We start from the raw sequence: 27,934 nt of genomic DNA, 5'->3' as shown, positions 1-27,934 counted from the left end.
ACCTGTGTGCGTGTGCATGGTGTGTGCACGTGTGTGGGTGTGTGCAGGCGTGTGCTCGTGTGTGGGTGTGTGTGCACAGGTGTGCGTGCATTGTGAGTGTGTGCATGTGCGTGCATGCGTGTGTGTAGATGTGCGTGCACACGTGTGAGCTCACATTTCCAGCCCGCAGCTTCCTGGCGTGCACAGTCAGCAGGGTGCAGTGGTTGTGCACTGTCCGGGGCGACTCCCGTTGTCATTCCGGCTGCGGTGGAGGAGACAAGGGTGCAGAGCCCGTCACTGATGGAGCAGAAGGAAAGGGAGGCTCTGCCTGGTTACTCAGCCCAAGCACAGGGATTGGGCTGGAAGTCCCCCGCCCCAGCCCCCCGCACCACTTACAGAAGCCCTGGGTCACCGGCCCTCTGTGCCCTGTCAGCTGACGCCGGTGAGAACGGCTTCCCAGCTAGTGTAATGGGCCTTGGGCTACAGACGCTGCCACGCCCACTCGCGTGGCCGCCATGTGTGTCGTTTGACCTGAAGCCACTGCGTGGCCTGTGGGAGTGCGGCAGTTACTACCCCCGAGAAGAGCCTCCAGGCGGTGACTAGGGGGTTGGTGTGTGAATTCCCCAGCCCTGCCCCTGAGGACCCAGGCTGCACTTCCGGAGCTGCCCGTGCCCGGGGTGGCGCGTGAGTCCCCGCACGCGGTGGCTGCGTGTCTCACCCGATCCACTGCCTTCTTCCCCCCCCCCCCCCCCCCGCACCTGCCAGGCCCCGAGGCCGTGTCTCCCACCTGCCGGGTAACGCGCTTGCATGTGGTTCACGGAGCGGCATCTGCATCCCCAGGGGCCCGGGCTGAGACGCACGCAGCCTCTCGCGCAGGCGGTGGGGGGCTCCCGGGTCTGACTAGGCCCACGGTCCCGGCTTCCGCAGGCAGGTCAGAGTGGCCAGTCCTGGCGTCCAGCCGCGGTGTCCCCTCTGACTTAGGTCACAGCGCAGGGGAACAGACAGCATCGCTGTAGGAATGACTGGTTGGCTGGGTTATTTTAGGAACATAACTGGGGCGTTGCTCTATTTTCCCTTCTGATATGATTATTTGGGACACAGTTCTGATGGAATACATCACGTCAGATCCTGGTTTTTAAGAACCGCCATCTTAAGAAAGCTGGGATGTCTCCTTGGCTCGGCGACAGCTCACCCAGCCCCGTCCGTGGCCGCCGCCGAGTCCCAGCAGGCGCCTTCCCGCCAGCGTGAGGACCTCGCTGGTCGGCGCAGCCAGAGCGGGTCCCTGGTTCTCGGTGGGCAGCTGGTCTGCGTGACCCCTGACCACGCAGGGTGACCGGGGTTAACTGGCCGCTGGAAATGACGCAGGATATTTCACATGGTGGTTTCTCTCCACCCGCACGTTTAAGTTGGTGAAAATTGAAGAAGGTACGAAAGAAAGTAGTTTCCTTGGCAAGATGTCGGGCCGAGCAATTTCCACCATGAGCATTTGGGTCTGTGCAGTCGGGAGCTGACGATACACTGACCGTGAGCAGCGGAAATGACGTTTGTCACTCCCGTTCCTGGGGAGAGACTCGGGCCTCAGCCAGCGTGCTTCCGACATCTGCAAGAGGGACCCTCCGTTTTACCAAAATGTCATTACTAGAGAGAATGAGAAAAGTTAGAATTTCAGCGTTATAGCTTATCTGCGGTGATGATTATCTAGCCCAAGTTTTAATATTTAATGCAGCAATATTTAATGCAGCAATATTTAACGTTTTAGCACTGCTGGGCATTTCTGATTTTGTAAAGCCACTTCCATCTGCCTCTCAGTTACATAAAGTATCAGTTACTAAGTGTCTACATTTTATAGCTCTTCTCTTTTGCATCAAAAAGATTCATTTGAGGATTTTGAATGGCTTACAGTTTTATGAAAAGAAGAAAATCTGTTTTCTAAAGCAACTCATTTTTCAAGTCTAACTTCCTTGTACATGTATTTTACAGATTAAAGGATTTACCTGAAGACAAAGCATCCTGTTCATCAGAGACGGGACAAGAGCGGCCCTTGCTTTGGGCAGCTAAGGATGATGTTGTCATGGAAACAGCTGATCCTACTGTCACTCATTGGCTGCCTAGGAGGTAAAAATAAGCTGTTCTAAGTTGAGGTTAAAACTGTGCTTGAGTCATGTAGTCAGTGATTTTAAATGTTGAAGTAATACTCTGGCAGCAGCAAAGCAAACAATTTCTTTTTCGGAGATAAAATGGAGATTCTCTCTTCAGATTCTCATTTCGGCTTCTAATTTTGGCTGTTGTATTTCCATAGCAGATACGATGTTTCTCTCTCACGCTGATGTTTCTCTGCCTCTTTCTCACTCCCTCCCCCTCACTCTAAAAATAAATCAATATAATCTTTTAAAACCCTGGAAGGCCCACTTGATTCTGCGGCTGTGTTGGTGAAAGCGCTGTAAGGGGTGATAAGGGAGAGTTGGATTAATTGATGTGTGGGAAGTTACGTGCAGGGTATTACCCGGGGAGTTGGCGACCTCTCTAATTAGGACACGGGAAACGTGCTGCTCTTAGCAACTTTCTGGGGTGCTGACTGCACGCAGCCCTTCACGTCCAGAGCACAGGGCCCCCTTCTGGACCCGTGGACATTTTTGATTAAAAGGCTGGCTTGTTAATGTGATATTCTGATCGCCAACATTGGGGCATTTTTTTTTAACGTATTCAAGTTAAAAGTCTTTTCCAGAAACTCAGTAAATGAAGCAAACGCTTGATAATTTGTGTTTTCTCTCTTCCTTGGAGGACGAAGCCCCTGGTGACAACAATAGAACTAGGAACAGTACCGAGGGGGTGAACAGACGCCCATTCCTGCGGACCAGGCGCTGGGGGAGCTCCATGCGGCCCGTCTGCCCCCCAAACACGCCAGGCAGGAGGCGTCTCTATTTCCGAGGCGAGGAGACAGCCTCAGGGTTTCGGGAACTTTCCCAGTCAGCATTGCCCTCTCAGGGTTGCTTTCTGTCCGGGAAACCAGCGCGCGGCTCCCTAATCGCTGATCTCTAAGGCTTCAGTAGTTTCTTTTTATGGCACAAAGTGGGGGAGAGACGCAAGGAAGCTGTTGGATTCCTGCTTAATTACCTGCTAGTTAATTGCTTAGCCTGTCGGACCCTCGGTGCTCACAGCAGATGTCAGGCCGAAGGTGAGAGGCACCATCAGTATAAAATGGATGCAGAACTGCAGACTTCTTTCCGAAAATATTAAGAATAATGATACATAACTAAAATACCTCAGTTTTATATTGACTAAATGTTGAACTGATGATATTTTAGATCTAGTCGGTCAGATAAAAGTAGTCTTAAGTTTCACTTGTTCCTTTTAACCGTTTTTAATGCGGCTCCTGGAATGTTGGAGGGGTGTGTCTGTGGCCTGTGCTCGGTCCCTGTCGGAGGGCATCTCTGACACGCGCGGGCAGAACCTGACTGGTCTGTGGGTTTCACGGGAGACGCCGTGAACCTGCCTGGGGCTGTGCCGGCTGCAAAGTCTCACCTTCGGCAGGTGAGCTCGGGTTTCAGGTGAACACAGACAGGTCCTGAGTCAACGCCATGGAGAGTCTCAGCTTTGTAGGGTCCGATCTGTCCTGTTTTCCGTTTGAATCTCTAGTGGGACTAGCTAGGTAAATGGAACTCTTTTTAAAAAAATGCATTTTATTGATTATGCTGTTACAGCGGTCCCAGTTTCTCCCCTTTGCTCCCCTCTGCCCAGTACCCCCTTCCCTCCAGCAATCCCACCCCCTTAGTTCATGTCCATGTGTCGTGTATATAAGTTCTTTGGCTTCACCCTTTCCTATATTATTCTCAACTTCCCCCTGTCTATTTTGTACCAACCAATTATGTTTCTTAGTCCCTGCACCATTTCCCCGTTTCTCCCCCTCCCCCTCCCAGCTGATAACCCTCCAAACAATCCCCATACCTGTGATTCTGCTCCTGTTCTGGTTGTTTGCTTAGTTGGTCTTAGTTTTTTAAGTTCTGTTGTAGATAGTTGTGAGTTTGTTGTCATTTTAATGCTCATAGTTTTGATCCTCTTTTTCTTAGATGTGTCCCTTTAACATTTCATATAATAATGGCTTGGTGATGATGAACTCCTTTAGCTTTACCTTGTCTGGGAAGCACTTCATCTGCCCTTCATTCTAAATGATAGCTTTTCTGGATAGAGTAATCCTGGTTGTAAGTCCTTGCTTTTCATCACATTGAATACTGCTTGCCAGTCCCTTCCTGCCTGCAAAGTGTCTTTTGAGAAATTAGGTGATAGTATTATAGGCACCCCTTTGTAGGTAACTCTCTGCCTTTCTCTTGCTGACCTTAAGATTCTCCCTTTATCTTGAGCCTTTGGCATTTTAATGATGATGTGTCTTGGTGTGGACCTCTTTGGGTCTAGCTTGTTTGGGACTCACCGTGCTTCCTGGACTTGCATGTCTGTTTACTTCACCAGATTAGGGAAGTTTTCTTTCATTATTTTTTCAAATAAGTTTTCAATCCCTTGCTCTTCCTCTTCTCCTTCTGGCATCCCTATGATTCAGTTGTTGTCACGTTTAAAGTTGTCCCAGAGGTTCCTAAGCCTCTCCTTGTTTTCTTGAATTTTTTTTCCTCTTGCTGCTCTGATGGAAGGCTTTTTTCTTCCTTTTGTTCCAAATCATTGATTTCATCCTCAGCTTCCTCCCTTCCACTGTTGGGTTCCTGTAGGTTTTCCTTTATTTCACTTTAACCTTCACTTCTGCCTCGGCCTTTTTTACGTTGTTGCAGCACCCAGTGAGTTCCTCATTCTGATCACCAGTGTTTTGAACTCTGCGTCTGATAGGTTATCTCCACTTTGTTTAGTTCTTTTTCTGCAGTTTTGTTCTGTTCTTCCATTTGGGCCATGTTTCTTTCTCCTCATTCTGGCAGCCTCCCTGTGTGTGTTTCTGTGTATTAGGTAGAGCTGCTCTGACTCCCTGTCTTAGGCACCCATCTGAATGAATGTGACTTCTTTAAATCCTTGGTGGTTGGACTTCTATATAGCTCGATTTTCCGACAATTCTGGGTGATATTTTTTTCATAATCGAGTTGTAATTTTTGCTGTAGTTGTACGGGGCGGGGGGACAAAGCATATTTATGTACACTTCCATCTCAACTGAAAGTAAGTGAGACTCTTTTGGAGAGAAATTTCCTTGGGTCACTAAAATTATTGATGCCTCATTAAAAAGGCCATCATGGAAACAATCACATGTCTGTCAAGTTTCTAAAGTATTCTTATTTAATCAAATACGTCTCTTAAAATTGTAGTGAGCAATCATTGCGCTGGAAGCGACTGATATTTTGGCCGTCCTTGGAAACTATTTGTCCCAGTAAGGAGCCGTTAACCCTAGGAGGGAAGTGGATTCCTGTGTCCCTGACGTCTTTCAGGGGACGTTGTGTTTAAATGAAACCCCGTAGCATCCACGCAGCCGTCCCCCGCAGCCCTGAGGCGCAGAGGAGACGGACCGTGCCCAGTGCCAAAGCTGGACCTCCTCACTGGCCCCAGGCTTTGCCCACGTCGGTCTGCTCACAGCGTTTTTGGCCACGAGGTCTGATTGGCTGAAAAGGAGGCTTAGACGGGAAAGTGCCGGCTCCCCGTGCACCTGGCAGAGGAGCATTCAGGCCACGGAGGCCAGGAGAAGCCAGCCCCCCACCCCCGGCTTAAACGGCATAAAAACCAGCACATATCCGTGCCCCCACCCCCGCCCCACACCCACCTCCCTGCAGCGCGGCCTTGACCACGCCCTCCTGCCTACCTCTCTCAGGAGGGACAGAGGCTGTCCATCAGCTTCCTGAGAGGATTTAGGTCTCCTTGGCTAAAGCATTTTTCAACAACTGTCGATACTGCAGTGAAGGACAGCATGCGTGATCGGCCGGCCTGAGCGGGGGCGTCCTTGGCCAGTGATGGGCGGTCTATACCCGCAGCCTTCTCGTGTGGCTGCGTCTGAAAATCCCGCAGGTCACGTGCAGATAGGAACCGTCTTCCCGACCCCCTCCTGCTGCCCTGGACCCAGAGTCCATCCTCTGCTGGCCTTCCATCCGGGGACCGATTATGGAAACTTTTTAAAAGGTCTCATTAATTTTTAGGGAGAGGGGTGGGGGGAAGAGAGGGAGAGAAGCAGCCACGTGTGCCCAGCCAGTGTGTCTCTAAGGGTTGGAACATCGTCCTGTGAACCAAAAGTCGCTGGTTTGGTTCCCAGTCCCGGCCCAGGCCTGGGCTGCGGGTTTGTTCCCCGAGTGGGCGTGTGTGGGAGGCAACTGATGGATGTTTCTCTCCCTCTGGGATCATCGAACACACACACACACACACACACACACACACACACACACACTTTTTGTTTAAAGAAACATCGATGTGAGAGAGAAGCATCCATCGGTTGCCTCCGCAACCCAGGCATGTGTCCTGACCAGGAATCAAACCGGCGACCTTTCACTTTGTGGGATGACACCCACCCCAGCATCAGACTCTGTCTGTCTCTTACTCTGTTTCTTCGTTCTCTGCTTCCGGAGGGACCGCTCCAAGGCTGCGAGCGCTGGAAGCCAGGAGAGTAAAGAGCTTTCTCTTTTCCTGCCTGGAATTTGTTTCCAGAAACACTCTGGCAGTGGGCACAGAACTGCAGTGGTGTGAGCACGTGGTGGTGGCATTACCGTGTTCCCTTCTGACTCTGTAGCACAGAGGGGGCCTGTGTGTATGTGTGGACATGTGTGTGCATGCATGCCCATGTGAATTCTCCTGGGAGTAGGTTCATGTTCTCGTAACCAAAGCAGAAACACTTTTTAAAGGCCATGATTTCAGGGCTGGATCTGTCCACTCCATCTGCTGCTTATAAAACGGAAGTCCCACCTAATAGTTGAGTTTTTCGTTCCGAATGGCAGGTCCCGCAGTCAGCGTTCTGATTTGCGGGCCAGGCAGAGGGGCTGAGGAAGGCACTCAGCTCGCTGGAAGCCAGCCCTGGCTGTGCAAAGGGGCTGAGACAGAGGGACGTCCTGGGGCAGGTCACGCACCAGGGGAAAGGCAGGCGGCCTTTGTCATCAGGAGGGACCAGGGACGCCTTGTGTGTGCCTTTATGTGACCTCGCTGCGGCGCATGTGACCTCGTACCATATCCTTTGTCTCCCATGGGGCCAGGAGGCGAGCGGTCATGGCACCCCCACGCAGCTGCCCCCCAGGGTGTCAGTCTGTGCAAGGAGCAGGCGTGAGTGGCTGTCTCTCCCGTCTTTACGGTCCCTCCTCTCACGGGGCCGTCCGGCTGTCTCCCGCCTGCAGGTGAGGTGCCGCTCCAGGGCCCCGTGTTCACCAGAGAGCCCAGCAGCAGCATGGTCCCCGTCGGGTCCGAGGACAAGAGCGTCACCTTACAGTGCGAAGCGAGAGGCAACCCTTCCCCTCATTACAGGTGCGTACAGTGCAGAGTCTGACGCTCAGGAACGTGGCGTCGGGGGGCGGCAGGGGGGCTGTGGCTTTGTGGGAGTCAGCTTGTGACGCCTTTGGGACAAAGCGCACGCAGCGGAGGTCACACCCGGTGTTCCCAGACCAGACACATGACTGCGGGTCCCGGGGACAGACACTGCTTCACGCCCCGGGAAGGCTTCTGGGTCGAAGAGAAACCTGCGAATCGCTGACTGCTCACTGCCTTGCAGGGCGATTAGCATCCACACTTGGATTTCTGTGCGGGGCTCGGGGTCCTTCCCCCGGGCACTGTGGGGGAACCGGAACGTGTGTGCAGGGATTCGGAAATCACAGTTGTAGAAAAACCATCTGCAGCGTCTGACCTCCTTCCTTCCCCGTGTTCCTGGGGTGTGCTTGAAGGTTCATTAAATACAGAACAAAATACACTCTTACTAAGGTCATTTTACTCATTTTTGAAGAGAAAAACCTATCTAATTTATTAGGTTTTTTTCACGTGGAAGTCTGTATTTTGCAGGTAGCAGGAGTAACCCCCGCTCACCGACACACTCAGACGTCACAGAAAGGTACACGGAAGGAAAGATAGAAATCCGACCTCCGTCCCCTTAAGACAAAGCTGTGTGTGGACCTTCTGGGGATGAGGGGGGTGACTTGCACGGGGTGGGTGTTGACTTTATTAGAGAATAACACAAGATGAACATCTGTCCTCCTTGCGGGGCTCAGGGGACCCACTGTAATGAAGAAATGAATTATTTATGCGCAGCCTCCGCCGGCGCCTTGGAAGGGCCGCGGGAAAGCACTGCAGGCCCCGTGGAAACATGTTCTTTGCGGACTGAGAACAGTTGCCTCCAAAGCTCCGTTTTCAGAGTTCTTTGCTTGGCAAACCCTGTCAGAAACCCGCAGACACCCAGGCCTCCGCCCCCGCCAACGAGCCTCGCGCTGTTCCCCGCGGCGATGCCGGCCACGGAGCTGCCGGCGGTCACGAGCCCACGGCCCCGGGCGGCCGGCAGCCTGCGCACGTTTGCCCCTGGGCGTTGGCCGGGCGGGTAGCGCTCAGCAGCCTGTCTGTGGAGCACGTGAGGGGAACGTCCAGCAACTCGGTTCCAGGTGACGGGTCCGAACGGGCAGAGGTGACAAAGGTGTCCCCCCACGTCGCCCTCTCCCTGTGGAGATGGGAAAAATAGAATATACAGTTAAAAGGCAAGCAGCGGCATTTCACAAGCTAGATTAATGACTCAGGCCTCCGGAAATATTTCCTCCATTTGCTTCTCCCCGAGACGGGAGGTCGTCCTCGGAGACTGGACCGTAAATGTGATGAAGTGGCCACGGAGGGGCCGACTCCTAGGTGGGCCGTCTTTCCGTCGTCAGCTGAGTTGTCTTTCCTGGCATTTACCTGAGTAATTTGATGATAAAGGTGTTCAGCTGAAAAATTGCCAGGGTGCCAGAATTCGTCATACAAGGGTATCGCTAAATGAATAGATTAATTAGGTTTGTGGAAGGTTACCAAACAGCAAGAAGCGTTGGGTCTGAAGACCCAGACGTGCCTCCTGTGGCCACCGTTTCTCTGCGCGCCGGGTGTTCATCGGGATGCCCGAAAGCATGTTTTTAAATACATTGATGACGCGCATACATGTGTATGACGTGATTCTGCCATTCGCAAAGTACTTCTCATGTTTCCTTTAAGGCCTGGGACGTTATGTTGAGATTTAAACAAACCTGTACCTGAGACCGGGAGCTCTGCGGCCTGAATCGGTGTGTCAGTTCTACGTCTGGCGTCGCAGGAAGTTAACCTGCAGGCGTCGTAGCAGTCCTTGCCGAGGAGCCAGTGAGAGCCAGCGCTTCGTTTATGGCTGCGAGGGCTTCCTAAAGCTAAGACTGTGGGCAGTATAAAATTTCACTTAAACTAAAGGTTTATGGGCACTAAGACCTTAAATAAAAGCCCCAGGAACCTCTTTATTTGGACAATATCAGCCTTTTTTCTACGCAGCGGCGACAGCCCGCTCCGCGTCACCCGCACAGGCTCTGTGACGGAGCCCCTGGGGTGACTACGACTTACTTACAGGACGCCTTCCTTTGGGCCTGATTTCCCCCCCGAGGTTTTGACCTGAACACTCAACCAGGTCATATTTTACATTGCTCTTTGATGTAAATATTCCAAAGGAAAATATGCTTGCTGGTACGTTTTTACTATCCCTTAAAAACTCCAGAAAAATACCCTAAAAATGTGGCAAGGTGGAGGAGGTAAAACAGGATGTGGGGGATTTCTCCAGAAGCAAGAGAAGGAATCTGTTCTGATAAGTGTTTATGAATCTAAGCAGGCAGGCGGGCAGGCACTCGGTAGGTGACAGACAGGCAGGTGGGTACGTTCGTAAGTACACAGGCAGAGAGGCACGCGGGTGCGTGGCCGCCGAGGAGGAGCTTTTGGGGTGAGGCGACACCCCCAGGAAATGGAACACAAACACCTTCCCCAGATGAGGACACACTTCAGCCGTCGTGGGAAAGACCGTCCCCGAGGCCCTGGCTCTGGCCCGCAGACCGAAGCCAGCTCGTCTCAGAGCAGTTCCTTTGTTGTTACACCGTCAGGGAAGAGGAGCTGTTGATTGGCCACGTTAGAAATCTGAAGGTTTGGAAATTCTCCAGAGAATCTCTCGTCTCAGGGTTTGACTGAGGGTTTTAGTCTTTCCTTTGCCCGTCCCTGCCCCCCCCCCCAACATTCCAAGGTCACTGAGAGCTCGGTCTCATTGTAGCTGCCAGTGACGCTGAAGCAGGTGCCCTGGGAGACCCAGCGGCTTTTTCAAATACGAAGGATTTTCGCCGACTTTTCTTAGGGCGGCGAACGCCCACCATTGCGCATTGAAAGGCCTAGACAGGCAGGACTTCTGGTCACTTCAGGTGCCTTTCCGCCTTGAAGACACCCCAAGTTTGGGCTGGATTGGGTAAAACGTGCCCGAGCCCAGGTGGATGGGCAAGTAACAGCACTGAAGGGTGGCCTGCCGGGGCCCCCGTGACCCCTGGATCAGGGACAGGGACTGTCTAGCACGCAGCCCCAGGCCACGGGGCCTCTGCAGCTGCTCAGCATGGCTGGGACCGCGCGGGGATCCCGGTCCAGGGTCACACGACTTTCCAAGGGAAGCTTTCAGATGCTTGCTTTGGGGGATTGCTCCACTTCCGGTGTCGACTCTGCTGTTCTTTCCCCGTGTGATTCAGTCCGGAGGCCAAGAGCGGCCCGCTGGGCTGTCTTCCACGCGGGCCTGAGCCGGGCCTGGGAGCCGCGATGCCCAACACGCCGTGCAGCCGGATGCGAGAAGGAAGGGGAGGCGAGCGGGGGACCTGGGGTCAGGGCAGGCAGGGTCACAGGGCAGAAGCAGGCCGCGGCTCATCCAGCAGGGTGACCTCACGTTCGGGTCGCCGCTTCTGTGCGGCTCCATCGTAGGACAGGCTGCAAGGAGGCGACAAGGATGACTGCCCGGAACTCCAGACTGGCCTCGGCGGGAAAGAGGACCTCGTCCCTGTCAGTGCCCTGAAGGGTTCCGGTCACGCGAGGAAGGCGTGGACGCAAACCCAGCGCATCCTCCGCAGGCCACACCCGGGAGAAACGGACAGGCTCGCTCTCAGCTGTGAACAGTGGCCAATGAGACGTGATTCTTGGCGGTGGCTCTTCTCCCAAGGTTTCCAGTGGGGTCAGCGGGGCTGACACACTCATCGCGGCCTCCTGGGCCACATGAGCTGTTCCGAGGGCCTGGCCTGGGCGACGTGAGGTGTGTCCTCGTCGGAGGAGAGCAGCTGCCGAGAACCCCAGTCCGGGTGCAGGAAACGCAGGATAGCAAACATCCATCTTCTACCGTTCTCCCCAGAATGACTCAGACAATCCCGGACCAATGGGAATGGGGCTGTAACCATGGAAACAGAACTCTAGTTATGATCCCAGTGTAGCTCTGATCTCTGCTTTCTTTTAAATATATATGTTTCAATTTACCAGTGGAATCTCTGTCATAAAACATGTTCTAAAATCTCAGTTTTTTAAAACACAACATCACAATTTAACTCATATCTTCAGCAATTAGTGCTGGCGCCTAACTGGTTATTTTTGGAGGAAGGATTGAATATGCAAATGCAGGGGCTCTTCTTTCCAGGGCTGTAATTACCCTCGTCCCTTCAGTAAACATGTGCACCAACATCGCATTTGAGCACAAATACATTTGCTTACTAACTCGAAGCTGCATCTAAAACCACAAATTGCTTCTGTGATTAAATCCCTAATTTTTCTGTCAAGCCCCAGGTCAAGTACTGCCTGTTGGTTTAACACGTGCTTCGTGCTGGCCAGGTTTCCATACCCAGCCCAGCCCCTCGGGATCTGAGGACATGAGCCCTGGCTGGTGGCTCAGTGGACTGAGCACTAACCTGAGAACCCAAAGGTCGCCGGTTCGATTCCCAGTCAGGGCACAGGCCTGGGTCGTGGGCCGGGCCCCAGTTGGGGGCGTGAGTGAGAGACAACCACACAGGGATGTTTCTCTCCCTCTCTTTCTCCCTCCCTTCCCCTCTCTAAAAACGAATAAATAAAATATAAAGAAAAAACGATTTCAGGACATTTTTTGTTCTTTTTGCTTTGTTTGAAGTCCAAGGTGACATTTCTTTTTCTCTAGAACACTGCTTTTCCCCCTTTTCCTACAGATTTTATGTGCTAGTGTGGCATCTTGCAGGAGAAGGACGCTGTATCATCGGCAGCAGGTGAATTACATCCTGGGCTTATTTTCAAACTAACTGAAGACAGTCGATTTATTTTTAGTTTCGGTCATTTCACCTTCCAGGGGTGACACCCCCTTGTTAGGAAGTCCCAGTGGGAGACCGGATGTGGGGCTGGGTGCCTCCGACGGCGCCGGCAGCGAGATCTGTCGGTGTCTGCCGTTGTCATTTGTCGGTGGGTGGCCTGCGAGAGGGTGCCCGCTGTGATGACGCCTAGGGGGACAAATAAGTAATGACGAGCCAAGTGCGTGGAGATCATGATGCATTCATCCCCCGTCTGGAGCCTTTGTTGGTCACGTGGATGGCCACGACCTACGCAGGGTCAGCTCTAGCCAGGCAGAGGGCGGGTCGCACCTGTGTGCGGCTGCCGTCGCCGCCTCCGGCTCTGGGCGGGCGTCAGTCAGCGGGGCTCACGGCCCTGGAAGCCCCCTTTCCACCCCAAGAGCTCAGGCTTCCGTGTTGATTTCACCCGTTGGGATACAGATTGAGTTCACACCCACACTCCTACCCGCAGTTTCCTCTCTGTCCTGGGAGGCGGTGGCGCGCCCGCAGCCGCCGGTGTTCTGCGGGGCTGGCCGACAGCGCGTTTGGTTTCATCTGTACGGGGACGGCTCCGGCAGCGCTCAGTTGTCTTTAACTTCATTCGAAACACTTTGTTAGACTGTATTGTGACAGCTGTCAGAACAGGATGCATTTTAAAAGCATCAGAATTGGTGAATTTTTGTGTGGTGATTTTAATGTTAAAGATGAAGGACATAGGCAATGTTTTCAGCATGTTGTGCTTTATTATTTCAAGAAAGGTAAAAACACAACTGAAATGCAAAACACCAGACTTGGGCCGTGTCTGGAGAAGGGCTGGGACCGAGGGAACAGGCGCGGTCTGCAAAGATCGGTGCTGGAGCCGTGCTGAGCGGCGCTCCGCGGTCGCGTAGACCAGGTGAAGCTGATAGCGATCCATCAGGACAGGAATTGAGAGGACCGGCAACTTTCTGCCGCATCAATAAGGTTATTGGTGAAAATGAAAACCATTTCTTTTCTTTTCTTTGGACGCTTTGGCCAACCCAGTGCTTCGTTTCCTGGATGCATGGGGTGTGGTTTTCATTGCTCAGCAGTGACATCTTCCAGCCAGAATGTCCCCCGCATCAGGCACCTCATGCTTTGTAGTCAAGACCCAAACTTGTCGGTTCAGGGCGTGCATGATGTTTGAAGTAAACCATTCCCAAGTTGTTTGGGAGAGACTCCCCACCGACCGCGCCCTTCTGTGGCTGGGCTCCCGTTCGCTCGCTCACTCCACCTGCCTGGCCCTGGGCCGGTGAGCACCCAGTTGTACAGATGAGGTAACCGATGGTTAGAAGTGGGTGCATCAGACCCTGCGGCCTGCAGCACGCGGCCTCCCCCTCCGGCTGCTGGTCCAGAAACAGGTTCACGCGTCGTCACCTCTGCCCGGCACCGCGGCCTGGCGCGCCCTGACCGAGGCGCGGTGGGTTTGTGAAACGGGAGCCCCGGCCACTTCCCTCCCGAGGACCCTGCAGACACTCCCCGGTCCGTGTAGGACGAGCGTCCGAACGCCGCAGGCTGCCAGCGGCCCTCCGAGCTCGCGGCCGAGGGTCCCCGCGTGATGCCCGGGCAGGGGGCAGCCCTGTGGGTCCCGGCCGCCGCCCCAGCGAGCCTTTCGGAATGGAACGGTGCTTTCATGAAGCGGAAACGATTTCCGTATTTCAAAGAGATTTCACTCGAAGATGTAGAATTCCTTATGAGCTGCAAAATGCCCTTATAAACGTCGGCTTCTGTAGCTTTTACCAACGCCTGTGAGTGTGCAGAGCTAAAAACATCGTCCCGTCGACGCTTCCCCGGGGACCCCCGACCGTGTCCCGTGGCCACGCCGTGCTGTGCGCTGAGTCCACCCGCTCCGAGCAGCGGGGTGACACTGCTGCCAGCCCCGGCCTGATGTGTGCGGTTATTGGACGCAGACTTTGTGGGAGACGGGGCGCGTGTGCGCGTGTGCGTGTGCGCACACCTCCAGTTTCCCAGAACACTCCTTTTCCAGATGAAACTGTCAGGAACAGTTTCAGGTACAAATCAGGCTGAAATGGGAATATCTTTCATTAGTATTTTCTCAGGTTAGAACCCAGGCCCAGAGATTCCTTACCTATTTCAGAGTTTAAACAAAGACAACTCCTTTGAGTTCACACACTTTCAGCAAGAGGAAGAGCAGTGCTTAGTAAGATACTGAGGAGGGTCGTGTCACCGGAGGACGGGCTCCATTAATGAGGACTGGTGCCGGGAGGATGAGCGGAGATTGCAGGGCTCTGTGACAAGAAAGTTAACGGTCTTCGGGGAACCCCCAGAGCGCACCCGCCCTGGAGAGTTTGCCGAGAGAAATGCCCGCATTTGTTGGTGTAGCAGAGACGTATTCAAGAGTCATTTTTGCCTTTTCAGAGGTGAAGTGAGGCGGGAACTGTGTCCACACGATGAAGCCCGAGCTAGTGGAAGGGAGACGCGTTTACGCGAATGGAACAGATCCTTCCCGTTTTTCCCTTACCAGTTTGGGGTGACAGCTTTTAGATCTGAGGCGATGACAGATGACGTTTCCTCGCACATGCTCCTGACCGCTACATCTTCCCAGCTGTTGAAGGAAGGAAGAAGTGCTTCTCCGAGTCTTTATCTTTACAGTTTTCCACGTAGTCACTGCGTCTTTATTATCTAGCAGCTAAACACGAAACAGCGTTCAGATGGCGCTGTCAGGCGCGCTGAGCCAGGCCGTAAACACGCCACCTCCAGAGCTAATGTCTCCCCCCACCCCCCGCCCACGCGAACTGAACTTTGAGATAACGGAAACACAGGTGCCTCCTGTCATGGAAATACTCCATTCAGGGCTCTGACAGTAACTCCATCTTCCTGACCTGAGAGCATTGATGGTGGTGGTGATGGTGGTGATGGTGGTGATGGTGATGATGATGGTGGTGATGGTGATAATGGTGGTGATGGTGGTGGTGATGATGGTGATGGTGGTGGTGGTGGTGGTGGTGATGATGGTGGTGATGGTGATAATGGTGATGATGATGGCAGTGATGATGGTGATGGTGGTGGTGGTGGTGATGATGGTGGTGATGGTGATGATGGTGGTGATGGTGATGATGGTGATGATGATGGTGATGGTGATGATTGCGATGATGGTGATGATGGTGGTGATGGTGGTGATGGTGGTGGTGGTGGTGGTGGTGATGGTGATGATGATGGCAGTGATGATGGTGATGGTGATGGTGGTGATGGTGGTGATGATGGTGGTGGTGATGGTGGTGATGGTGATGATGGTGATGATGGTGATGGTGGTGGTGATGGTGGGAGTGATGGTGGTGATGGTGGTGATGGTGGTGGTGGTGGTGATGATGGTGGTGATGGTGATGATGATGGCAGTGATGATGGTGATGGTGGTGGTGGTGGTGGTGGTGATGATGGTGGTGATGGTGATGATGGTGATGATGATGGCAGTGATGATGGTGATGGTGGTGGTGGTGGTGGTGGTGGTGATGGTGATGATGATGATTGCGATGATGGTGATGATGGTGATGATGGTGATGATGGTGGTGATGATGGTGGTGGTGGTGGTGGTGATGGTGATGATGATGATCATGGTGAAGCTGCTCTTCAGAGCACACTGCCTCTCAAGCAGACAGAGTGTTTGGACAGATGCGGATGGACAACTGTACTGTGTTTCATTTCCTTTTCAGAGTTTCTGTAGTTCTAGGATTCGGGGAAGAATAAGATGAGAGGTTTAACACATGCTTAGTATGGTTTGACATCAAAACTCTTAAGGGCAGAATTCAAGTCAAACTAGAAGGAAGCGACCCAGAATGTCCCTGCAAGTGTGGCCTTGCCCTGGGGGGGACCGTGAGGAAGTCCCTGTACACACAGCCAAGCAAGCGCACCAACAAGAGACCAGGAGCAGGTTCCGCCACAAACAGGACCGGGTTCCAGCTCTTCCTGTTCTTTTTTTTGTAACTTTCTTTTTAAATTCAGAAGAAAAGAGTTGGGGCGTCCAGTTTTTTCTCTTAATTTTAATTTGGTTTCTTAGGAGAAATGTTGGTTTAGCTCTGGGAGACTTACATATGAAAAAAGAAAGACAAATCCAGACATTCTTGACTTTAAAAAGGAACAAATGATAAAATACTTGTGGAGCACTAGAGACTAAACTTATGAATGTATTCATTTCCTGTTTTCTCCACTGAAATTGCATTGCGCACAGTTTCTGACATAGACTAGGACAAAGCCATGCCATCACGTGTCATGATGAACCTTCTTGCAACCAAAAGAGCTAAATTTCCCGACATTGGCCCCTAAACAATCTACTTTCTCTCCACGAGAGCTTTCAGGACCTTAAAGTGAGGTATTCATTTTCATATATTAAAAAATAGCCCTGGCTGGTGTGGCTCAGTGGATTGAGCGCCAGCCTGCGAACCAAAGGGTCGCTGGTTCGATTCCCAGTCAGGGCACATGCCTGGGTTGCAGGTCAGGTCCCCAGTTGGCAACTACGCATTGATGTTTCTCTCCCTCCCTTTCTCCCTCCCTTCCCCTCTCTCTAAAAATAAATAAACAGAATTTTTAAAAAATATATGTAGAATTGTCCTAATATGACTTCATGTGTTTTTAAGACTTGATTATGAAAATGGTATTGAACTGTATGTTTCAATTTGCATTTTTATTAACCACACTAGTTGAGACTTTTCCACGTCTCTACAAGTTCACACGTTTCACAGCCGTATAAGATTTCACTTAACTTCTCCCCGTTCACTTGGGATAACGTTCCAGGTTTCCTTATGTCTTCACAGTATGTAACATATCCAGGTTAAATAGCTCGTGTTAATGAGACACCTCTGATGGGCATTAACATGGGCGTCACAGCTGTTCTGGCCCATTGACCCGTGTGGGACCGTTGCCAGCTCACCTGGCGGCGGTCCTGAGCGCCTCACCCAGGACAAGGGCCTCATGTCCCCATTTTCTCAAGATTGCCATCAAGTGCCATCAAGGTGGCTGTCCTACTGTGCTAAACGTGACGAAGCGGGTAGCTGTGATTTTATTATTAGAATTAAGTCTTCTGAATTCAGTAACAGAATCAGCAGGACAGGAGGTGGGTGCCTCAGGGTGCAGAGTGGGTGTGTCTGGGGACCGTGGGGTGTGTCTGGGTTTTAACAGGGAAACCAGCCTCTGCGCGGGAAGTGTGCTTTCTGCTTCAAACTCCGGGGGCTCCTGTTAGAAAGCGCTCGTTGGACACCAGCTTCTTTCTTTTCCTTTTATTCTTCGGCTTCACGGTGACGTGTACGTCTCTGGGATCTGAGCCTCGTCTGCTTCCGGGACCCCGGGTGGCATTTCGGGTCTTGGCTCCGCGTCCTGTTGCGCAAACAGCACCCCCCTGGCTTGGAAGAGCGGAGCGGCCTGGGGCGGGAGTTTACCCAGACAAATGAAAACGGACGGCTGAGCACTTGCCCAATTAATTGGTTAAAACGCCTGTCGGTCTGGATAAATCACGGGAGTGGGCTGCCTCCGTTCCTGGCGGGCGCGAGACCCGCCTGCGGGAGGGAGGCGATGACCCCAACCTGCTGCTCCTCTCCGGGGCCAGGCCGAGTCTGCTCCTCCCCGCCATTCCCGTCCGCGGGGGCCCCGAGGAGTCGTGACTTCTGGCTGCGATGCGACTGGGGCTTCCGCTCCGGGTCCAGCGGTGGCTGCTGGTCACTGAGGTGGGCGCAGGGGACTTCTGCTGTGAACGGGGCGGGGGGGGGGTGCTGCGTCCAGGGCCCTCGGGGTGTAGGCGAGGCGCCGGGTGCGGTGGGCTCTGTGTGCCGTGTGAAGAAATGCACCTCAGTGGCCACTCCTTGACCTCTCCCCAGGTGGCAGCGGAACGGGAGTGACATCGACCCCGGCGAGGAGTCCCAGTACAAGCTGAGCGGAGGGAGCCTGGTGCTCGTCAGCCCCCGCCGGGACCGGGACGCGGGGAGCTACCAGTGCTTTGCGACAAACTCGCTGGGCACCGTCGTCAGCAGAGAAGCCAGACTCCAGTTTGCCTGTAAGTCCTGGTTCACGCGTGGGAGGTGGGGAGGTGGGCGGAGGGGCGCAGCCCCGCGGCGAAGGTCCCGTGTGCCGCTCAGTGCGCTGGCCGGACGCTGTCCCTCTGCCGTTCGCCTGGAAAGGGCCTCCTCCGCCCGATTGGGCAGCGGTGAAGTGGCCTGGCAGCCCGCACCACCCCGAGTGTCTGCGTGGGTCACGCCCTGCCTGATGGCCAAGCCCAGGTCTGGCTGGGTCAGCAGGAGACAGGGGCGGCTTGCTCACAGTCTGGCGTGGAGAAGACGGCTTTTCCTGATTCTTACGAAGGCCTCAGGGTGCCGGCGTGGCTCCGCCTACAGCGGGGACACAGTGAGCCGGTGCACAGGGTATTTTTTATGATGGCTTGATTGAGATACAGTCACATGCCAGGTAATTCCCCACAAACTGCAGAACTGAGTGATCTGCAGTGTATCCATGGACTTGTGAATACACACACGTACAGCTTCCTCTGTGCGTGTGTTCCGTGGGGGAGTTCATCGTCCCGACGGTGGTAGAACGTTTTCATCATCCCCGACAGAAACTGTACCCCGAGAGCCGTCCCCCCATGACCCTGGTCCTCCCCACCTCTGCTCCTGGGCTGTTCTCCACGCGGGAACCTGCCACGCCTGATGCGGCAAACGTGGGGTAAGCAGTGTGGCGGGTCCTTGGGTTGACGACTCAGGGACTTGATGTCTTTGAGATGCGCTCAGCATCTGCCTCGGAGCCTCACTCACACTGACGCACAGCTGTACCTCCTTCGCTTTTATCGCTAAGTAATATTCCAGGCCGTGACTGGGCCAGAGCGCTCTGTTCGTTTGCTGACAGCCGTCGGGTTGTGTTCCCCTGGGGCTGAGGCGACGTCTGCTGCCGGAAGCGTGTGTGTGCGTGTCTGCGTGTGTCTGCGCAGGTGTGCCCCGTCAGCCCCCCTGGGCTCACGCCTGAGACGGGGCGTGCGCGGTTAGCCTCGGGCGGGCACGCACGTGCTTCCACAGCGCGCCTGCGTGTTTCTGTCTCGGCAGCCGTCGGCGGGTTCCAGCTTCATCCATCGTAGGGGACAGTTCTCACCTCTCTTTTCGACTGTAACCACACGAGAGGGCTCTCTGGGGCATTTTAATGTTCGTGTGAACTCGGGAAAGATCTGCGGGTTTACATGTAACACAGTCCCCCCAACCCCCAGTTTATTCTGCGTTAGAAGAAGTCATTATCTGAGTCCTTGTCGTTTTGAAGTAGAATTGAGTGGCAAAAATAAAGAAAATGATTTTGACCAGAAAATATTTATTAAAGAATCAACCCCTTATGAAATCACTCCACACTGAAATACCCCTTCCTGCTCACCACTGTGCCCTGTCTCAGGCTTTTTTTTTCCTTTCGTGAAGCCATCGCAGTGATTATCTGATCACTTAAGATTCCAAAAACATGCTGCAGATTAGCTGCAAAGAGAGTGAAAAGCGAAACTGCCGTTTTACTGGAGATTCCGGGTGACTGGAGAGTGGCGCCTCGAGGCTGGGAGACAGCGCGCACGTCCCTGAGCCCACGGGTCCGTGTCAGCATCACCCACCAGGGACGTCCAGAATCATGGGCCTCTTGATTTGACGCCACGGGACGTATATGGGCGCCACCCGCGAATCGTGGTTTAACCAGAATAGATGAGTCAATGATGACGGTTCTCATGAAGCCTCTGGGTCAAACCACCAATTTCGGGGCTAGAAGTTCATGTGAAAAGGAACCACGGAGACACGATGAACCCAAACCACCTCGGAGTCATTCCAACAGCACAAGTGACCGAGTTTCTTCAACTAGTTAATGGCTTAAAAAAAAAGGAGGAACAGGAGGGAGGGAAACTCAGTGAAACAAGAAGCCTGGTGGACCAAGCGTGCGTCGGGGCTGCCGTTGCAGACGCCACCAACTGGACAGCTTCTAGCAACAGAAACTCCCTCCTCACAGCTCTGGGGGCCGGGCGTCAGGGTCCGACCCAGCAGGGCCGGATGCAGGGCCTCTTGGGAGCTGCCCTTCCCGTGTCCTCGCGTGGGGGAGGGACCAAAATCAGCCGCTGTCAACACACCACACCCACCAGGCGCAGGTACGATCACGTCGGCCGACGCAGAAAAAGCATTTATTTAGCAGTTCCAACTCCTGCACCTGAGGTCTCTCACCAAGTTAGAAACCCGCAGCAATTACTTCCGCCGGGGGAACCGCAGCTCCAGCCACAGCCAACCTCCTATTTTACCGGTGAGACCGAGGGCTTCCCCCCCGAGGTCAGAGGTAAGACGAGGAGGTGTGTTCTCGGTTCTCTTGTTATTTAACATAGGACTGGAAACCAGAACCACTGCAATAAGACAGGAAAAGAGAGAGGAAGTGTACATATTGGAAAGTAAGAAATAAAACAGTGTATAAGCTCCCAAGGAGGCTACGAAGATCCCCGGGAACTGGCTGCGTGCAGCGCGATCAGGCAGAGCACACGAGTCCAGCACCCGAACAATCACGTCCTTACATGCCAGCGAATGAACAGCTCAAAACTAATATCACAAATACACTAACAATTAAAGTCGCTCCAAAGAAAATCAAAGCGGTGTCGTCTTTGTGCTGAAAAGGTTATAATGCCGACGGATGTCGTGGAAGAAGACCTAAAGACCTGGAAGGCACGGAATGTCCCTAAGTTGGGAGACTCAGTACAGTAGAGGGGCCCGTTCCTCCCGCATGGGCAGGCGGCTTTAATGCAAAACCCTGGCGAGGTTCATCGCATCGTGTGTGTGTGTGTGTGTGTGTGTGTGTGTGTGTGTGTGGTTTTCAGGTGATGCTCAGATTAGGGGGGACAGTCAGCAGTCTGGTAACTCTGTGTGGTGTCCGACGGGCCCTGGGTTTACCACGGTGACCGCTTTGTAAGGAACAGAAAGGTTGAATAACTACGCTGTCTGCCCGAAACTCACGTGATGTTGTGTGGTGCCTTTACTTTTTCGTGAAAAATGTAACATAAATAAATAACTAAAGAAAACTGACCTTAACGTTTACATGGAAGGGCACCGGCGCTGACCTCATGGAGGCAGCCTTGGCAGAGGAGGACGGAGCAGAGGGACCCCCTCGCTGGTGTCAGGGGCGACAGCGGCTGTGCTCAGGAAGCCGGTGGTGTGTTGATTGGTGGGTGGACAGACACACAGATCAAGGGACGGAGCACACAGAAGGGAGAAGGAAACTCACGTGTATGTTCTCAGCATCTCTGTGGCAGAAATTTTACAAGATTTGCATTTCTTGGTCTTCAGAATTATTTATAGTTGGTGGAAGTAGATTGCATTTCCCTGCAAGCATCCTCCTAGAAATTTGTTCTTTCAACATAAAAGGAGCCTTTTAAAGCCTCAGCTGGATGCCATGGACGCCGTGTTCATCTGCCAGAAAAACTGTAGCTTCAGCCATAACCAGGGAAGTGGAGAACGTGTGTGTTTTAATGGAGATGCCGGTTTGCTGCAATGGAGCTTCCTGCCAGTCACTGGCTTCCTTGTTGAAAAAATGCGGGACCACCCACCTGTCTTATGCAGTTTCCTTCCCGCCCCCAGAACTGTGGCTGTCATGTGCTGTCCCCGCACACGGGCCCCGGTCATGGAGGGCGCGTACGTCACCAAAAGCGGGTCCTCTCGCCGCGTGTCCCGCTGTCCCTGCGCTGACGTGAGGCACATGTCGGCACAGACCTTTTCTGCCCTGGAAGATATGCAGCCCTGGCTGCGGTGGCTCAGCTGACCGAGCCCCGGCCCGGCCTGGGAACCAGAGGGTCGCCGGTTCGATTCCTGGTTGGGGCACAGGCCTGGGGTGAGGGCCAGGTCCCCAGTTGGGAGTGTGAGAGGCAACCACACATCAATGTTTCTCTCCCCCTCTCTCTCCCTCCCCTCCCCTCTCTCTAAAAATAAATAACTAAAATCTTTTTAAAAAATAAAAGAAATACACCATTTTCCTGTCTGTCCCGCTCACTGCCAGCAGCCAGGACCCTGGATTTGGCCACGGCAGGGCCTTCGAAGCGACGCTCCTGGCAGGGAGACAACGTGGGCTTGTAAATCACGTCATTGAAACCGCGTGGTCTCAGGCCGCTCTTCCTCCTGCGGCGGGAGCCTCATTCGGAACACGCTCTCCGCGCCGTGCAGGGGGTCTCCTCCCCGCCCAGTCCTGGGTGCCCAGGCAGCCGGCACTCGGCACCCCTGCAGGGGGTCGGGGCTTCCTGCCCGGTGCCCGGGGGCTCCCTCTCGGCACGTGTGGCAGTTTATTTCGTACCGGGACACGTGGCTCTTGCTTTCCCGCGGCTGAGACGTGTCCACAGCACAGACCAGAGGACTCAGAGGCTGTTCCTCAGACCACGGGCATCGGCGCCGCCTGGAAACTTCCTGCAAACGCACATCCCTGGGCCCCAGCTCAGCCCTGGCGCGTCCGACCTGTGGGGTGGTCCCCGGGGCCACCGTTTAACGCGACCTCGGTGGTTCGACGCCTGGGGCCGCAGGTGGGCCGCGTTCTTCGCAGCAGCTTCTGTAAACAGCTCCCAGGCTTGGTGCTGGCCTCTCCCTGCGTGAACATTGCTTCGGGGACAACACTGGGACACGGGTCTTCCTCCGCGATGGGGAGACTTCTGTCACGTGGCTTTCCAAGGGCTTTCTCAGGACTTCCTCTGAGGTCTGGTAACTGGGACATTTAAGAACTTTTTTAAACTGAGTATCAAAAACTGCCCGTTTAAAACGTATTTCAAACAGCGACAGAGCCGTCACAAAGTCGTGAGGGCAGGGGCATCCGTTCCTGGAGGCCCGCTCCGTTCACGCTGCAGCCACGCGCCTCTCAGAGCTGACGCGGGGGCCTCGGCTACGAAATCCTTACGTGACGACATGTGGTTGTATCACATTATTATAAAAATAAGAAGTGGACTTGCACATGCTCTTTAGAGGAGACTGCCTTATGAGGCCAGAGTTGTCAAACACTGCTGCTTGGTGACCGTGTTCCAAGACGGTTGCCCCGAAGAGAGGGTCCTGGGCAGTGTTGGGGCTCCCGGTTCAGGCAGGGGTCAGCGGGGCTCCTGAATGTCCGAAGGAAGACAGGTGATGCCCAGAAGCTCTTTGGTCGACGTCAGACTTGACATGACTTCAGTGAACCGAGAGTTACACTTAAGCGAAGGACAAAGGATGTGGGGGTGTTTCCTGCCCATCGGGCAGGCCACCCCGTGGGCAGACATTTAGTGTGTGTGGCCTGCGTCACCCCCCACCCCGACCCTCCCGCACCCTCAGGATCCTCGGGCAGGGATGGGGTCCTCACTGAGGCTTGCTCCGTGCTGATCCTCACACACCAAGTGGTTTCTATTCTTTTATTAAAAGTGATGGCTGGTTTTCTTCTTAATTGAGCCAGGATGATTAAGGAGATTAGGGCTCTGAAGAAGTCCATAAATAATTCAGATCTAAAGTCTTTACTGCAATGGTGTGATTTACTTAAGACTCAGAACCTCATCTGAACGTAATTAATGTGGTTTTCGGTCCTTGTCTCTGGCTCTGCGGGGGGGCCGTGGCCATGGAGGCCCCCCGAGCAGGCCCGGGAGGAACCGCAGAGACACCGTTAATTCCATTGTGTCGTGGGTAGATGTTGATGGTCCGCACTCAAGGCTGCTCAGAAGACCTGACTTGGCTCACAGACGGGAATTGGTGTGAAATAGGACGAGCACAGATAAAAACGGAGACCCTTGAGAAGGATCAGAGGAGGGAGGGAGGTGTTCCTTCTAACCGCGGGGACCGGCCCCGAAAGGAGCCACCCGCTGCGTCCCCGCGGGTCACTGTGGGTCATCCCCCAGGAGGCCGCGGCTCCGCGGTGCCGTCCCCCCACACAGCTGCCTCTGCGGGCTCTGCAAGCCCCTGCCCCGACCTCCAGGCCCACGCGTGTGTGCCGCCCCATTGTCACTGGCCCTCCAGCACCCTCCCTGGCGGCTCCGTGTGCCCTCTGTGCGCGCCGGGGGCCTGGTGAACGCGGCCCCGAGAGGACTGATGGGGCAGCAGGCAGAAGCCTCCCCAGAACGTTCAGACCACATGGGTCAGACTCATGTGGGAGGAGACCCCGTGGGAACGGTTGGGGGGACCCCTGGCCATTCAGTCAGCACCTGCACACAGGACCGTCACCTGACTTCCTCTCCCAGGGCTTCCTGAACCCGGCTCCTCTGCTCCCCGCGTCCGCCACCTCAGCTCAGACCCGTCTCTCCGCGAACCTGTTTTGCTGGAAAAGCCTCTCCCCTGTCGAGGTGACGATGAGGCTCATCGTGACATCAGCGGACCAGCCGCGCGGAGACCGTCGCACTTACAGACCAGGTGGCACAGTGTGTGCCTTCGGGCTGGCGTTTTCCGTGCGGGCGAAGCCGAGGTCCCCGTGTCCGTGGACGCAGAGTCAGCGCCGTTGGGGGGCGTGGATGGGCGCCAAACACAACCCAGCCTGGGGGCTTAGGGTTAGGGTGCCGGTGTGTTTGTGCAGCTGTGGCGGGTCATGTTACCGTTTATGTAGATGTTCTTTACCCTTAAAAAAATCTGGCTAAGGGTAGGGTCCAGAGTCATTCCAGAGCTTGTGAGAATCGTTGAGGAAAGAAAAAGACAGATTCGGTCACTGCTTGTTATTCAGTTTGACTCCTGAATCAGCGGAGCTTGTTCTAACTGAAACCTCGCTCAGGCGGGGCCGTGTGCGACCTCAGCCTGAATGCGGTTACACGTATGCCCTCGAGGACAGGTCCCGGTGACCTAAAGTGTATTATGTACTCGCGCTGCTTTTATTCCTCTGGTCCCCAGTGTCCCCCCGAAAGTGGGGAAATCTCGTTGCCTTGAACGTATTCTTTTCCTTTGTTGCTCTGTCTGCATGGAAGGAGCACCCTGCCCACCCCCACACGCACCCTCCACCCTCTACTCCACTGGGCGGCTCTGCTCCTTCGAAGCCTCTTGGGGACACGTGTTTCTTCCCTGAGCACTTGGCACGGTGAGGGCAGATGTCCCTCCCTCTCCTGTGTGCCCGTGGCCAGAGCGCCCTTCATCGCTGGCGACGGGCCGAGCTCTGTGGGATCCCAGCAGCCACGGCCAGTGAGTCACGGCCCCCCTCCACCTGGGCTGCCGATGACATTGGGCCGCCGTGTGTTCCAGAAAGTCTGGGGTGGTTCTAAGATACGTAATCTGGGGCGAACACCCCGTGCCTTAACGGGGAACCACAAAATCGCCGGGCGTGCCTCAGCTCCGGCTGGTGAGCTTGTCAGAAACGCAGGTCTCGTTCTAACTCGCCAGTTTCAAGCGATACCAGACGCTCGCTTCTGTGCCGAGAGTCCCAGGTGATGAGGCGGCGGTGGCCTGGGCGAGGTAAACTGAGGACTCAGGAGGTGCTGCGCCGCGGGAAGACCTCGCTGGTGGTCCGGCGCCTTGCTGGGCCTGTCGACACTGCTCCGGGACACACACGGTCCCCGGACTGGCCACGCCGGGCCCCGCAGGGGAGGCTCCGTCCTCACGTGCTGTGGCGACAGCACCGCGCAGCGGTCACGTCTGTGCCCGGGCAGGAGAGATCCTTATTTCAGGGGGAGGAGACGCAATTCTTGTTTCAGAGCTCTTACCCTTGTGCCTGTTCTAGCTACACTCGGGGTGACCCCCTTCCGCGGGGATAAGAGCTGGGGCAGAGGCAGCCGCAGGGAGCCCCCGTGCCCGGCTGTCGGGAAGTGGCCGCTGATGACGTTCCCGCCGGCCCGTGCGGGGCGCTGTCCTCCCGGCCGGTCCCTGCACACGCCGGCCGGGCCGCGCGGCTCTTCTCACTTCGGGAGCCTTGATGTTCTGATAATGCGGCCGTTTAGGCACCCGTTTCAGGTGCAAAAATGTTGTATCCGTTGTGTAGGGTCCCCGCCGGTAAACACACCCGTGAGCACTATCCTTCTCCTTTTATAGTCACGTGTGTCTGGGTGTCACAGAACTGCCTCCCTCATGCTGGGAACCGGCGGTGGGAAGCCGTTTCGGTGACAATAAGCTGACGCAACACTCCCAGGTCGCCCGGGGTCCCGGCTGCAGGCGCTGAGGCCGTCCGTGCGTGTCTGCCGTGTGCAGTTTGATCGATGCGAAGATCATCGCTTTGCCTCTCAGATTCTTCAAGGCAGAGCTGAAGTTTCCCAAGTTGTACCCTAAGGCGCATGCACTGCCTCCTTCGCCCGGCGCCACGGAGGGGGTGTCTGTGGGCGCCCCGCAGCCACGAAACGGGGGTGTCTTTTCTTACGGATCAACAGTGTGGCTGCCCCGCGCTCGTTCACAACGCAGATCTGAGTCTAAGATCTAAGTCCCTTTTTTAAAGAAACTCAGACTTTCGAGAACAAGTAGATTTTTCTCTTCCATTTTCCCCGCCGGCTTCAGCTTTGTTCCGAGTAAAACCGTGAGACTTTGCTCCGCCGCAGCGTAGGCTGGAGCGTGTAATCGGATTTGCTGTCCTGGGTTGTTATTGGGGGAAATTAAATGCTTTAAAAATCACCTCTGGCGATCAAAACCGTGTTTGCCTGGTAGGCCTCATTAACCACTTGAAGACATTCTTTGGGCAATTAAAGCATAAACAGCGCCTTTTGTCAGAACTGCAAGGAGGGCGGAGCGTGTGGGTGGGACCTGTTTTACTCAGTGTCCCCACTTGGTTCCTGCCAGCGAACCCAGGGACCCCCGACCCCCGTGCACAGAACCCCCACAGCGTGGGACTGGCGGCACTGGGATATTTTCAGCTCTTTTTAGGAAGAGCTGCCCTAGTCACAGGTGAAATAAAGCCTCTTCGTGCTGCTCAGGATTAAATATCGTAGCAGAAACGTTAGGAATAGTTGGCTTCCGTGGCACGGAGAAGCCAAACGTCTTCAGGATGTGGGGAGGCCCTGTGTGAAATGTGGGCCCCGGTTTACGTCTGGGTTGGGCCGAAGGTCTTTCATTTCCCCTCCTGTCCGGTGTTCAGTCCCCACGCGTGCATGGCCCGGCGGGGGGCTGTGCCGTGTCTGACACCGTGTCCCCGAGACACGGGCTGGGCTGCAGGGTCCCTGGGAGCCTTCGCAGAGGAATCAACATCTCATTTTCCTCCTCAAAACAAGCGTTCTCCCGAGGTTCCTCGGAAGGGATTTTCAATGCCGTCCCGCACAAGAAAGGAGCGTCTCTCTGCACCCAGGGCAACTGCCTGTTCTTTCTGACCTTCCGTGTTGTTCTGTTTTCCCATCAGATCTTGAAAACTTTAAAACCACGATGAGAAGCACCGTGTCCGTGCGTGAAGGCCAGGGCGTTGTCCTGCTCTGCGGCCCCCCGCCCCACTCCGGAGGTAAGGCGTGCGGCGGCTGCTCTCCACTTTGCTGACTGCGCTGCGGGGTCGGCCCCTCGCAGGGCGTGGGCGCTGGGACCAGGTCTGTAACGGCCTGCGCAGCTCTGCCGACGGGCTCCCCCCAGAGACGCTTGTGGACACAGCCTGCCGGCTCCCGTGGGAGGGAGGGTCTCAGCGGTGGGCGAGCTCAGGCCCACGGGAGTCAGCGAACGGCGCCGGGCAGAGCTTCACCGCTGCGTGCCGTGGCTGGTTACGGAGTTGTAGACAGGGACGTGCCTGTGGCCTTTCTGCGTGCGTTCTCTCTCTCCCTCCCTCTCTCTCTCTCTCTCTCTCGGTTTTTGTGGAATATTTATGAAAATGGTGTGTGTGTGTATTCACAGCATTTTTATTGGGGTGTTGGAATTGCAGATTTT

General features: G+C 54.6%; 1 protein-coding gene across 1 annotated transcript in view; it reads left to right on the top strand.

Annotated features, from left to right (window-relative positions):
- Positions 1-1,566: 1,566 nt before the first annotated feature.
- Positions 1,567-27,934, top strand: part of LOC149990075 (contactin-3-like) — a 70,375-nt gene continuing 44,007 nt past the window's right edge. The window contains exons 1-5 of the mRNA XM_090265676.1: positions 1,567-1,635; positions 1,960-2,094; positions 7,272-7,398; positions 18,038-18,213; positions 27,426-27,521. Of these exons, the coding sequence (XP_090121802.1) occupies positions 2,040-2,094; positions 7,272-7,398; positions 18,038-18,213; positions 27,426-27,521 (454 nt within the window). The 5' untranslated portion in view covers positions 1,567-1,635; positions 1,960-2,039. The remainder of the gene's footprint in view (positions 1,636-1,959; positions 2,095-7,271; positions 7,399-18,037; positions 18,214-27,425; positions 27,522-27,934) is intronic.

Source organism: Furipterus horrens, unplaced genomic scaffold (assembly GCF_987537825.1).
Source record: "Furipterus horrens unplaced genomic scaffold, mFurHor1.1.pri manual_scaffold_29, whole genome shotgun sequence".
Lineage (NCBI taxonomy): Eukaryota > Metazoa > Chordata > Mammalia > Chiroptera > Furipteridae > Furipterus > Furipterus horrens.
Note: the sequence above shows the minus strand (reverse complement) of the source record. Positions and strands in the feature narration are given on the sequence as shown.